Source organism: Diadema antillarum, unplaced genomic scaffold, assembly GCF_040938485.1.
Source record: "Diadema antillarum isolate AM-2024a unplaced genomic scaffold, OU_Dant_1.0 seq00002518_RagTag, whole genome shotgun sequence".
In the NCBI taxonomy this organism is placed as follows: Eukaryota; Metazoa; Echinodermata; class Echinoidea; order Diadematoida; family Diadematidae; genus Diadema; species Diadema antillarum.
The window spans coordinates 37881-52373 of record NW_027273121.1 but is presented as its reverse complement, the minus strand read 5'-3'; the positions used below and the strand labels follow the sequence as shown (position 1 = coordinate 52373).

Here is a 14493-nt window from a genome sequence, read left to right as displayed (position 1 = left end):
CACGTGGACTACTTTACTCAATATGTATACATTGTATATACTATACATGGAATGTAAAAATGTTTTATTGAGCTCTCGAAGATCATTCACTTCATTTTGTGGCGTATTATACCATGCATGCCGGCTCTAAATTAAAGGGTGCTATTCGTTATTCCGAAGATTCTCAAGTTATTCCGAAGGTTCGTTAATCCGAAACACACAAATTCAGGTTCTATATAATCCGAAAATGAAAAAGGGTTCGTTAATCCGAACATTAAGTGGCGATATTCCGGAGGTTCGTTATTCCGAAGGTTCGTTAATCCAAAAATGAAATAGGGTTCGCTATTCCGAAGCCCCGTTTATCCGAAAATGAAATAGGGTTCGTTATTCCGAAGGTTCGTTAATCCGAAAATGAAATAGGGTTCGTTATTCCGAAGGTTCGTTGATCCGAAATGAAATAGGGTCTGTAAGGAACCATCGGAATAACGAACCTTATTTCACTATCGGATTAATGAATCTTCGGAATAACAAACCTTATCACATTTTCGGATTAACGAACCTTCGGATTAACGATTCTTCGGAATAATAACGAACCTTCGGAATAACGAACTGTAACCAAATTAAACATGTCTCGATTGGTGCATGACACGACATTTCGGTTAAAGGGATGGTAGGGCCACATTGGTTGAGGTGATGATTCAGCTTTTAGCTTTTTGTGAGATACTTGTAAACCACTTTATGAATTGTTAAAGAGCATACAATGATTAGACAAGGTTCATTTGATGAAAATCGGTTTTGAAATGAGATATCCAAAAATAAAGTAAAGCTAAGCGATCCTAATAAAAGGTGGGTCCTTCTTTTATTAGGATCGCTTTGTTTTGGCTATCTCAGCCATTTCAATACCAATTTTCATCAAATAAGTAGGCCTATACCTCTCGTGTTCTTTCATTTCATTAGAGGTTTCTCATCTCAAAAACTCACCATCAAAAAACATTGGACCCGGAAGCACTATCTCAACCGAAATTGTACCATCAGAGTGCATTGTTGTGCGGCGAGGAAAGGGAAAATATGCTGAATTTTCTTTACATTTTCCTTATATCGTTCTAGCCTACACATCATTGTTAATAGTTTTCTCATCCAGCAGTGCGAGGTTATCCCCGAGTCGTGAAATTCATAATTGAACGGAGTGTCCGATTTTCCTCAAACTCTGACTGATGACTGTGTTCTACCGTAAAATATCGCTGTATTCACTCAATTCACATGTCTGTGATGGTGAACTTGTCCTTTAAGGATAATGTTACCCCCCCCCCACCCGATTTCTAAAAGACCGGAGTAACAGCAAGCGCTCTTCCGTAGGTCCTATAGGCCTATGCTGGGAAAGTAAAAATATGGTGAAATTTCTTTTTATTGTCGTAATGTTGTCCATTATAACATCACAAAAGTAGGGTTTTAGGTTTAGCTTGAAATGAGGATTAAAACGTTATGTTTGTGAGTATACTCTCTAAAAAAAATCGAGTGAAATTATTCACTCTTAAAAGAGTGAATATAAAAAAGAGTGAATATAGAGTGAAATTGGAGTGAATTTTGAGTGAAAATGTTCATTTTCACTCATTTTGGAGTGACCTCAGGGATCACTCGAAGATTTTAGAGTGATCCCTGAGGTCACTCTAAAACGAGTGAAAATGAACATTTTCACTCAAAATTCACTCCAATTTCACTCTAAATTCACTCTTTGTTGTATTCACTCTTTTAAGAGTGAATATTTTCACTCGATTTTTTTTAGAGAGTAGAATTTATATGTTTATGCAGAACCCGCCTATAATGACCGTCACCCATATCGGACGGAAGCATCAGGAAACATATTTTTTGGCCTATAATTAATGAAGCAGTTCAGTTGGTTCAAACTGACCACCAAAAAAAAAAGTATTAAGAAGTTCAAGTGGTTGTACTGACACAGAATGGAGATGTACATGAGAGCTCACTAAAGTGTCTTGCATGCGCCACTGAGGAGCCTTTCTTTTTCGAGTTGATGATCAGCAAGTGGTTGCTCTGACGTTACGAGAGGATTCTCGTTAAATGATATCCGAACGAAACTGCGATTGCTTCAGAGGTTGTACTTCCGGGGTCCTCCCCCTTCTTGCGACGCAAAAAGATCATTCTCTTTTGACCTCTCTTTACACGTGAGCGTGCAATTCGCTACTCCAGCTTGCTGCGCTGCATGCTGCGCCGCCGGTACCTAGGTATGGGGTAGCGATCTGTAGATCTCCCACGCACACGAATCCCGCGAGCGAGCACGAGAGCCCGACAGGTAACATGGCAGCTCTGCGTAGTATTTTGAATTCGGCAACTCGTGCCTTTATGGTGCCAGGCCTCAAGATTTCTGCCAGTCCAGTAGCTGTGCATCAGTCATCAAATATTTGTAGATGTCTTTCGACAGGTAAGAAAGCGAAAAAAATTGAGAAACTAATGACATGTTGCATTCAACAAGAGACGTGACATGACTTGGGTTTTCTACGCTACATATACAGACCAGTCCGAGTCGTTGTAAAAACGCGACTTGCACAAGGTCGGTGTCGCCGCGCGCCGCGCCGCTCCGCGCCGCACGGGCACGGCGTCTGGTCGACGTCGGGCTACGTTTGCCTTTGTTTGTTTGTTGTTGTTTTTTTCTTCATTTTCCATCTGAGAAGATGGCTGGATAGCCCATATTCAGCTACACCCTATTAAAGCTGTGTTGCAGCAAAAGTTTTATTTGCTGCCTGTCCATCAATAGCTATTTGGCCATGCAGTTTATGCGTGGGCCTATATAGGTCTAGACTAGACGTCTATAGTATTTACCACACGAACAGTTTGAGTTGTGGCACAAGATCCAGGGTCCTCCTCACTAAGCGAGTCCGAGGTGATGGGACAAATTATCACTTCCGAGGCGATCTGGATGTAGCTGTCTTTCCGAAGCGCAGCTGAGGAAAGATAGCGTTCACATTCAGATTGCCGAGGAAGTGATAGTTTGTCTCATTGCCTGAAACTAAAAGTTGATTATTTGCTTTATATTCCACATCAGGGTTCTATAAATTCCCATTTTATTCCACATCTGAGACCGTTTTGACTGTCTTTAGGTATCCTTGGGGCTTAGGCTACGTGTGCGCGTAGATGACAAAACATTGAATTTGCTGCGCGCACCACTGAAATGAAAGTGTGTTGCATCAAGTGACCTAGTATAGTCCACAGTGCAATGCACTTTTATTTCGCGCGTACTCATCTTGCGTTAAGACTGTATGGACTGCCAGAGATCAGCAAAACAAACAGCTGTCTTTAGGTATCCTTACGTGTGCGCGTAGATGACAAAACAATGGATTTGCTGCGTGCACCGCGCGGCACTGAAGTGAGTGTGAAAGTGCGTTGCACTGTGTAAGTACTATCAAGTGACCTAGTTCTTCTCAGGTGATGTGATGGGCAAAACTACACTTTATCACGTAATCAGCTCTTGACCAATCCTATAGCAAGATTCTTTATGTGGAATACATATGATATATATAACCCAGATTTAAAATATTAATAGAACTGCCTAATAATAATATTAATAATTAGGGTCTAGATCTAGTCTAAATAGATTCCAGCCTAGGTTTACCCTACACTCAGTGCTACATCCTATAGGGCCTAAACATTAAATGGCCTGGCCAAATTAACCCAGTGATCTATGTAAGTAATCATGTTAGCCCCAATTCCTGCAAATCAAAATGCATGCAGTTGGGCCTTTCATAACTAGATTGACAACACAAATATTGTCAATCACAAGAAAACAATCTTGCAATTTCCCACACACTCATTACCAGTACTCAACTTATGAAAGTCCACGGAAAATGTAAACTGTTGCATTTGAAGCATTGATCTATGAACAGTACATAACAGGCAATGTTTTAGTTACATTATTGTTGGATTAAAGTAAGTGAGCAAGTACAAGTAGCATAGATCTTTATGTATTTGTATACAATGGATTATCAAAAGAATTTACTATTGATGATTAAATTGGTTGCTACTTATATTCAGGTATGTCAAAAAGACCACTTGTTAATGCAGATACTGATAAACTGATAAATGCTTTTTTGCCTAATTAAATCTGTGACTCGTGATGTTATTCATTCCTCATGAAGGACTTGTGTCCTGATGAAAGAAAATTGATATGCCTGAATTGCCTTTGTCTACTCAATGTCTGTATTCCAGGTCATACTGTTGTAAGCCCTCCTTTAGTACAGTATCTGTATTTTACTCAGGCATCATAGTAATACTATAGCTGATATCTCAGTCTTTTCCTGTTTCTTTCCTATTTAAAGATTTAGCTAGGAAATGATTTGCAATTGAGAATGAATATCAAGAGTAAAATTATGTTGAAAATGCAATATATTCATGTGTCAGAAATTACTGTACATGTAGCTGCAGTGGAAAAGTTGATTCATGTGCAATAATTTAAACTTTTTTGAGGTTTGTAAAATTCTAAAAAGTTGGTATAGAAACTATTTTGAATGTTTATGATCCATAATGTCATTTTTGAGTTATCAATTGCACACTTTATAACAGTTTTCAACTTTCAAATTCTGAAAATTTACAGGTACAAATGTCTTCTTGATATTCTCATTTCTGATGGCCACCTGGAGTTTCTGTTTTAAATGCAAGTTTGTACATATAGGTGTATATTAAAAGAACATTGTAGGTGTGCATGTCTGCATTATAATACAGTTAAACTCGCATAAGTCGATCTTCTCGGGACTGAGCAAAACACATCGACTTAGGCGAGTTTCGACTTGTGCGTAAGTCGAAAAAAATCGACTTACAGTTACATCACGCGTACACGTGTATAATGTACATGTATGTTGTCTGCTTTGGAGCCGAGAGCTGGAGCGGTGTGCCCGATATTTGCCCTTCAGCAAGACGCTTTATCCACATTGAATATTACCGTTATTCATTTCCAAAATTAAGAGCAAACATCTGACATTTATTCTAGCATCTTATGGAGCCAATTGTTACCGCTGTGCATTTCCAAAACTGAAGGCAAACATCCGGCTTTTTTTTGTTGTTGTTGGCACGGCGTGCGTTTTTGGTGACCCCGGTCGCATATTAACCATTAGCGAAATCGTGATACGATTCGCGAAAAGACTCCGTTTAGTATTTATTATAAGGTATAGATCGCTACACTCGGCAGAGGCGATACGTCGTCCTTTCACCAGGTCTGGGTAACGGAAACCAAAATCTCGCATGAGTTCTTGCGTTACTATCGTTAATGTCAACGAAACATCGTTAATTTGCGCTTGGGATCGTTACTCATAGTTACTACAAATGTTCATTTTCTCGATCGTTAGTTTGCGTTAATAATGATTCAGGTGAAACCGCTTGCGTAAATGAAACGTTAATGTTTTTAACGCAAAGTTTCTTTTGGTATATACTGTATGTAAACAAAAACTGGCGTCTCATGATTTTGACAGTGATTTATTACACAATAAAATCTTATTCGACTTAGGCACAGTGAATTCAATGGTTTTTCCGTGAAAGTGTTCTTGGAATTTCATCGACTTAGGCGAGTATTCGACTTCAAAAATTCGACTTGTGAGTGAATTAATACACGTAAGTCAATGGGGAAAAATCAGGACTTTTTAAAATCTTCGACTTGCGCGATTATTCGACATATGCGACGTCGACTTAGGCGAGTTTAACTGTACTCAGAAATCTTCAACAGATAATCAGATAAGTTAGAGCATAATGGTAGGTTTAATCAGTGCTTTGCCAGTGCCTTTGAATGCAGTAGATTGTACTGCATGAATGTATCATGTATGAGTATACTGAGGTCATAGTGTAGGTCTGTATTCTAAAGTAGTCAGAAACCCCCTCTCTTCCATCATGTGCAACCTTTTCTGCGCAATGACAGAAACTCATACATGTTGTGTTGTGAACCATGTTCAGGGGCTTACCAGAACATCCTCGTGGAGCATGTTGGTGAGAAGAAGAGCGTAGGCCTGATCCGGCTGAATCGGCCCAAGGCCCTCAATGCCCTGTGTGATGCCCTCATGAATGAGGTGGCCCAGGCTCTGGAGGACTTTGAGGCAGACAAGACGGTGGGAGCCATAGTCCTCACGGGGAGTGAGAAGGCCTTTGCAGGTCAGCTGCTCTGAAATTCCTTCTTTTTCACTTCATATCTAGTGTGATAATTCACAGTACTTATTGTGATTGTAACACTATAGGTTCTTTGCTTCATCATGATATCAGGTTGGTGTCTATCAATTCAAGATTATGGTAACAAGCCAGATATGTTGTGATGTCATTGACTTGTTACATGTACGTCTGTATTACACCAGCTGAGTATGACAGAAATGCATCATTGTCATTCAGATATAATCTCATTTCTATCTTTCTAATTGAGTGTTCAGACTAACTTCAAACCAGTGTACACATGCAGCATAAACTGGCATGAGATATGGGACATAAACAATCATACAAGACATTGCCCATCAAGATAGAGAGCTATACAGGATTAACCGCCCCCCCCCCCCATCCCTACTGCTTCATGAACAGGAGAGAAGTAAAGGGAATTCTTGTTTTCTATGTGAACCATGTGAGCTGCAATGCTATATAGCTTGAAGTTGAAGTGCATATGTACCAGTGTACATAGGCAATCCTATTGCTAATATTAACAAAATATGACATCTAAATTATTTGAAATGTTTCTTTCTCTGCATCATTATGTTATGGAAGTATGTATAAGATAATAAGTGTTCATATGGATGATAGTGGAATAGAATCTTATGTCAGCCAACAAATGCCATGATACGAATGGGTTATGGTATTGGTATGATTGTATTCTCTTCCTCAGCTGGGGCCGACATCAAGGAGATGTCATCAAGGACCTTCCAGGAAGTTTTGGGCGCCAACTTCTTGGCCAGTTGGAACAGACTCGCCGCCACCAAGAAACCAACCATTGCTGCTGTCCATGGCTTTGCTGTAAGTCGACTATGGGGTAAACTATTCACACAGAGGAGACTTTGCATTGGAACGGTTCACAATTGCATAGGTTTCCCTGAGAATGCTTAAGATGTATTTAGCTGGTGTTAAAATGCTCTGGTTTTGCTGAGGTAAAGCATCTTGTGTAGTATAATTATCATATGGAATACCACATGAAAGACCCCCTCCCCATGAAAAAGAAAACAAAGTAAAATGCTTGGAGGTCATATCACCCTTTCAGTCATTTCTGATCTTCAATTTGATATGCTATTAAAAGATATTATGATGCTTCTGTGTCTTTGTAGATCACTGTGCAATGTGCAATATTGAGGGAAAAGTGAGGTTTTACATATAAAGACATATTGGTATTCAATTGAAATAATTGTCAAATATGAACTACATTGCCACCATTTAACAATTTTTAAACATACTTTGCAATTAATATCATTGGCCGATTTGAAAGTGTTGTTTGCTGTATAAAAATTATATTTGCTAGCTTGGAGGTGGCTGCGAGATTGCTATGATGTGTGACATCATCTATGCTGGAGAGAAGGCATCGTTTGGACAGCCAGAAATTCTCCTTGGACTCATTCCAGGTGAAAAAAAAAAAGTTCATACAGATAATTAGTTCAGAAAGTAAACAGACTGATGGTGCCCCCCCCCCCCCCAAAAAAAAAAAAAAAAAAAAATGCTAGCAACTCCCATTCTAACTAGATTTTCATTTTGAGTATGTAACAAACGCGAACAGAAAAACTGACCAGAAATGAATATCATTTATTAGTGGAAAATTGAGCAAAGAAAATGGGGATCCATCAGGATTCGGGATTCGGGGTTCAAATCCCGATGGAATCCCATTTTCTTACTCAGTCGGTAGAGCACTGGGCTAGCAATCCGGAGGTCTCGGGTTCGAATCCCGGTGGAATCCCATTTTCTTTACTCAATTTTCCACGAATAGATTTTCATTTGTTACACCAAAATTTCATTATAACTGAACAACAAAGTATGTTAAGATATAGGTGATTAGATGATAATTTTAGGGCCAGATTTTGTACTGTGTTGCATCAAGGATTTTGTTTTAACTGTGTTTGTTAGAACTAGAGTGCACTGTACTTGTCTCTAATGGTCAGCAAGATGCATGTTACCCATCAGTGTGAGATGTTTGCATTGCACTAATTTGTAGAAGGGATTAGGATTCCATTGAGAGTGAGGGTTGTGAAGTCAAGCAAGGAAACACCCCTTGAGGGCGGAATATAAAAAGCATTATGAGCTGCAGATGTGGCACTGGTAATTTTAGCAAGGCTTTCCCTCTCCTTTAACTGAGATGGGTGGGGCAAGGTGATCTTGTTTCATGCTGATTATTTGTGAATGATCCAATGAGGGAGAATAGAATGCCATTGCCCTTTTTGAAGAATCAGACAAGGTCACATGGATCTGGGCTTTGTCTGTATGTTCATGAATGAATGTTTCATGTATTTCTGCCATTGTAAACTAGTTCTATATAAACATATTGCCAGCATTCAGCCAGAGAATGGCTTTGGGCTGTTTCAGACCCCCCCCCCCCCCCCCCCCCCCCCATAGCTGATGTCTTTTATCTCTGAAGCACAGAGTGCATTACCTGGTACGTAATTGATGTAATTTTTCTGTCTCCATGAATGTTTTTTAATCAGCTTGATCTTTGCATTGTTGAAGACTTTTTGTTTTATCATATCCTTTGAACTCTGTAAACATCACATCTTACACTGTAGGTGAAGCCTGAAGAATCTCTCTCTCTCTCTCTCTTAAGATTTTCGAATAGTATAAAAATGTATATCAGAGAAACAACTTTTCCTCCCTCAAATGGCTATCATGAGTTTAATAACGATTTCTTTTCGCATAATCCCAGCTCAACATGTTCTATGCCCAGAACTTTTATTACTATTACAAAGTCTGCCATTAAATAATGAGTAAAGGGCCCACTTTAGATGCTATCCATCTAGTTTCCCTGTACACGATCATTGTTGCAGACATGTGATTTATACATGAGATCTTGCTATTTCTACAGGAGCTGGAGGCACACAGAGACTGCCGAGAGCTGTAGGGAAGTCTCTTGCCATGGAGATGGTACTTGGTGGTGACAGGATTACTGCACAACAAGCCCTCCAGGCAGGTAAAGTGAATCAAATCATTTTTGGTTTAGAGTAAACTTTATGGGATGAACATCCTCCTGGATATTTTTCTTTTCATGTGGGGTTTCACCTTTTAAAAAAAAAAAACCCTTTGTTGATGTTTGTCAAGAAAACATTTCATGCTTATTTTTCTTTTTTTTGTCAGCCTAAGTGTGAACTCAAATTATGTTTCTCTGTGACATGTGTCTCAATTGATGTTTGAGCACTTGTCGGCAGAAGGTGTTTTGCAAATGATTTTAATAGGTATAACTCATTTGTAATCGGGATAGTGTCACCTCAAACACAAGATCAAGGATCAGAGCAGGTGCCCGTCATGATTTTGTATTCACTACCACCATAGTATGCATTAATGCCTCTGTACACTTACATGTAATCATATGGAGAGTTGTATCTATGGGGGTGTTTCATGAAGCATTTGGTTAGATATCTTTTCTGACAAAATTGCTGTCAACCAATCAGATGCAAGGATTTCAGAAGCTCATATAACATGTGTAGACAAATTGCATCGTGAAACAATTGAGACATCTGTCCAAATGAAACCTACATTGTAGTTCATGGAAAGTTAACACTCAGCTCATTTGTGACCAACATGTCATTGAAATGTTCTTTTTTTTTTTTTTCCAGTTACGTCAAACTGTCATCTCACATTGTAAAAACATACTCTAGACCTACTGGGAGAACCATGCATTGTGGTGGAGGTATGCCAGTTCCTTTAGCGACATTACTAGTGTTTTTATTTTTTATTACTATTCTTTGTGAAGAGGCTTATGAATTATTGATAAGGGCCAAAGGAAAGATGAAGAAATTAAGGTATTTGTTTAAATGTAATTTCATCACTACCATGAACTGGCTTCTGCACAGCTTACAGTGTCTCTGCTCAGTAAGCAGCAAGTGATGGGTTCATTTCCAAGGTGGATCCTACAGCGGAAATGCCTATCTATGATTGCATACCCTCTGCAAGTTTAGATACAGTAAATAAATGGATGAGTGAATGCATGGGTAAATAAGTAAATACGTGAATAAATAATTCAATTGTTATTAAAGTGAATAACAAAAAGATCCTATTTTATTCATTGCAGGTCTTGTGAGCAAGGTCTACAAGACAGAAGAACTGCTTGACAAGGCCATAGAGTTGGCAGACAAGATCAGCAGGAATTCCAAGCTGATCAATGCTCTGTGCAAGGAGGCTGTCCTCACCGGCTATGACGTGACCCTGAGTGAAGGCATACACTTTGAGAAGAGGCTCTTCCATGCTTGCTTTGGAACGGTGAGTCCATACCAAAAGTGATTAAAGCAAATCAGTCAAATCACACCAGCTTCAAAGTCATTCAAGCCAATGTCGAGCTGGGGTATTTTCTCTAACTGTAGCCAGAGTTTAGAGATGAAAATACCGCTTTAATATGTTGTACATTGTGAAAGGGAAAAAGCCAAGCTATCTCCTCTAAAGAGTACATGTAGCTAGAAATTCCATTGATTTTGCTGAGAATTCATTCTTTCCACTTTGAATCAATAGGAAAACAGTTCTCACCCCATTTGTCACTAAGACCCCGTTCACAGTGCGGGGCCGAGCCTCGCAATTTTGTCCGTTTACACTGCTGGGCTCGGCCACTCTTTTAATTCAAACCTTTCAATATTTTGTTGTAGTGGCGCTCTGCTTGTAAACAAACGCAATTTGGTATTGTCTGGTTTTCAGACCCTTTGCCAACTGAATTCCATGGCGACAAAGTTGCCGTACGGGCAAAGGCCTTTGCCGAAGGAAAAAATCCTTTGCAGGAAAAAATCCTTTGCAGGACAAAACCACCTTAAACTATACTAGTTTTTGACGTTGAGGGGGTTAATATCCTGAATAGCAAAAGATACAGGCAGAGGGTTTGGAAGGCAGACTAAAATTGACCACGCAATTGGCCGCGCATTTGGCCCAGTTTGCGTTTACACCAAGAGAAGGCCGAGACCACCTCCAGAGCGAGGCCAAATGCGAGGCCAATTTTGGCCTCGCATTTGGCCTTTTGCGCGTTTACACTGAAGAGGGGCTGGGCGCGGCCGAGCCTCGCACTGTAAACGGGGTCTAGGACCTTCCTGTGTATGTTGTGTAAAACTTCAGTATTTTTTCAAATCCACAAATCCAAACTGCTCTTATGTGATTTAGATATGTGCACTCTTATCCACTTGACCAAGACACCTCCACGATACCTCCAAATCTATATTATATTCAGATGATATTTGCAACTTTCCATGTAATTTACTTCCTTTTGCAGCATCAGATACTGTTCTTCTTGGTGTCAGTATGAGATGAAACAATTCTTTCTCTGAAGAGTGTAGCAAAGCTCCCAAATGTTAGATTTATTGTGTTTATGCCTTCTACATACCTCATGCATGACATTTTGTTCTGATATATTTATGCATGTGGCAGTGTTTGTTCATCATGTCATTATATGCAACCCACTAGGAAAACGTGTTGAAATGAGTTTAAAACACATCAAATCTAATCAAATTATTTTAAAGTACATGAACATAGTCATCTCTTAAAATCTGGTACGTTTTCATGGCAACGTATCTTGAAATCATACTTGTACAGTGTTTTTGATGTAATCATAATTCCAAGTGGCATTGTAAAATACCGCAACCATTCAGTTGCATAGCTTCCAGTACTCTGAGGCTTTGTTAGTAAAGACTGCTATTTTGAACATCCATTTCAATACCCATACTTCATATCTTTCAGAATGACTCACGAGAGGGCATGGGTGCTTTTGTGGAGAAGAGGCCAGCTAACTTCAAGGATGAATGAAATAAACCTGATCTTTGAGGTGTGGACAAAGCCAAGCAAAGATTGTGCAGATTCATTGGAATGGGGTTGATGTCATCCATGCTTTTAGATGAATATTTTTGAAAACTATTCGCTGTTTGATGGTGATATAAAGGTAATGTATGGGAATGAAAAAAAAATTTTATGTGCTGTGCAAGATGACTGTACAAACACAAATTATGTTAAATCTTTACTTGTGTGGAATTGATACACCTAGTAATCATAATAATTGTCATAATTTTTGTGTGATCCTCTTGGCAAGTCTTCCTTCAAATAGTTACTTGTTATGCTAGAAAATAAAGAACACAATCATTTAACTTGATTCATTTGTACTCTATGCTGCTTTGCGCTTTGTACATGTTGGGATTTGTGTCCAACATGTGGCAACTCTGTATTCATAATTATGTCACTGATACATATTTCCAAACTCTGCTGGGTGCAAATGTACAAGACAGTGAAATCCTATTTTGGTGACATCAGGTATAGAGTGGGTGTTATCGTAAAAACCATATTCATTCGGTGTTGATGCTGGGAAAATAGTGCTCAAATTATGAACTTGATTTAAAGCATTGTCATGTATTTAGAATTATTGTTAATGATCTGGGAAATTTAACTTTCCATACAAATAAAGAAAGGTAAACCCTTCTTGGGCTGTTAGGTGTGGTGATTGTTTTGGATTCCCTCCAAATGGACCTTGAATTGAATACACCAGTATTGTAGAAATGACAAATTGCAATGTACTAAATCCTGCAGTAACATCATTTGTGTCCCTCCAATCTGTACTGTGGTCAGCTTTTCAACTAGGGCGCAGCATTTGCTGATATGTCAAATATCTGTGTCGTGAAACTTTCTGCGATGTTGTCCTGTAATGCTTTAAGGGCACTCTGATTTTTTTTTGGTATTCACCAAAACCTGCATTTTTAGCCAATAGTCCATTCAAAAACTGGCACTACATTGTACCAATTAAAGCCAACATGCTGATGACAATGTCATCTAAGTGTTAAAAAACGTTCATGGAAATTCTAGAAGGCAATTTTCGTTAACTCGAATACGCTTGATGCAACATACCCTTGGAAGTTGATGTGAGTTAAAGCGTTGAGTTTGTATGTGTGCTTGTATTAACATTTATTGCTTCAAGCAAGCAGCTTAATGTCTATAAACAAGAGAGTGGCTACCCAAAGAAACTTGTACAAAGTACATAGAGATAAAATGAGTTCTATGCATCAGGGTAGTGCTCTTACAACCTGGGTAAGCAGTAACCATGCTTAGATAGGAGAATGGAGACAAGTACACACAAAGACACACACCAGTGGCGGATCCAGAGGGAGGTGCACCTGGTGTGAGCCCCCTCTTTGTTTGTTTTTTTTTTAACAAAAGAAATAAAAAGAAAAGAAATGGGAGGGGGGCCCTTTAATTTTGTAAAGGTGCCTTCCCTTCAGGGAATTCCTGGATCTGCCCCTGCACACAACAACAATAACTACAATGTCACACCATTTAAATTGGAAAAAAAAAAAATGTGTGTACCATGTCACCACAAAAAAGAGGCATATACATACAGTTAATATGTGCCAGAATACATCAATTTATTTCAAGGTGTAATTAATTTCAATCATGAAAGACAGATGTTTCAGTAAGTGCTTTGTCATTTCAGTATGCTAATAAAGTACATTCTGTGAACACTACTACCTTGCCTTCTTTGTGTGTACAGGCATTCATTTTCCGTATTTGCTTGCAGAGAGTCCATGCATAGCTGTACCTGATTATGTTGTCCATGGCAGGTATACACTGTTTGTCAATAAGGTTTACCAAGCATGAGTTGACATGATTTTTGCTTTTTCTCCGTAAATCGAACATGGCCCAGTCAGAACCTGGCAAGCTGTTATTCAGTGAAACTGAAAGACATGCTGTATGTTGTGACAGAAAGTTTCTTCCGAAATCATGGGCTAACATTGCAATCTAGGTGTTACTTTTGATCCTAAACTGTATTTTTCATCGCCCGACACTTGCTGGCTGGTTATATGGCAGAGCCAAGTCTTCTAGCTAGCTGTTGTGATTTTGTAGTACATGCTATTGCATACGTGATCACAATCTCAAGAGCTTGTTTTGCAAAATAGTAACTGCAATCCAACAAGTGACTTTTTTCTTCACATGCCAGGCTCTCTATCACCCACTAATTTCCAGTGTGTGTGTGTGTGTGTGTGTGTGTGTGTGTGTTATTCGAAGGGCCTGTCTGCAAATATTCTGTGTATTTCATTTTGAGTGCAATTCATTTTGAGTGCAATTCATACAAGTTTGGAAATTTACTGTGATTTGATATAGGGATGCTGCACTTCATTTCAATTTAGTTACCAAGTTGAAAAATCTAAAATGAACACAATATAACTTGCGTGTTTCTTTAAAGAAAAAAAAAACCAACCAACACCACACAGATGCCTAATTCATTCATGTCTATTGCATATTGTTGACTTCTTGAGGACAACATACAAAGCACACTCAGGAGAGGGGTGTACTAAACTAGACACAAAACCTACTTTACAGCTTACATTCATTACCCATATATGT

General features: G+C 39.0%; 1 protein-coding gene across 1 annotated transcript; it reads left to right on the top strand.

Moving 5' to 3' along the window:
- The first annotated feature begins 2277 nt into the window (after positions 1-2277).
- LOC139714904 (enoyl-CoA hydratase, mitochondrial-like) lies at positions 2278-13665 on the top strand. Its single transcript, XM_071626551.1, has 7 exons — positions 2278-2416; positions 5929-6123; positions 6836-6963; positions 7460-7559; positions 9005-9109; positions 10208-10395; positions 11848-13665. Exons 1-7 carry the CDS (start codon positions 2293-2295, stop codon positions 11911-11913), a joined length of 906 nt encoding a protein of 301 aa, XP_071482652.1. The 5' UTR covers positions 2278-2292; the 3' UTR covers positions 11914-13665.
- The last annotated feature ends 828 nt before the right edge of the window (positions 13666-14493 follow it).

Coding starts and splice junctions, on each gene's coding strand:
- LOC139714904 (XM_071626551.1), top strand. CDS start 2,293: ATGGCAGCTCTGCGTAGTATTTTGAATTCGGCAACTCGTGCCTTTATG. Junction 9,110..10,207: donor ACAACAAGCCCTCCAGGCAG/GTAAAGTGAATC, acceptor TATTCATTGCAG/GTCTTGTGAGCAAGGTCTAC. Junction 10,396..11,847: donor TCCATGCTTGCTTTGGAACG/GTGAGTCCATAC, acceptor CATATCTTTCAG/AATGACTCACGAGAGGGCAT.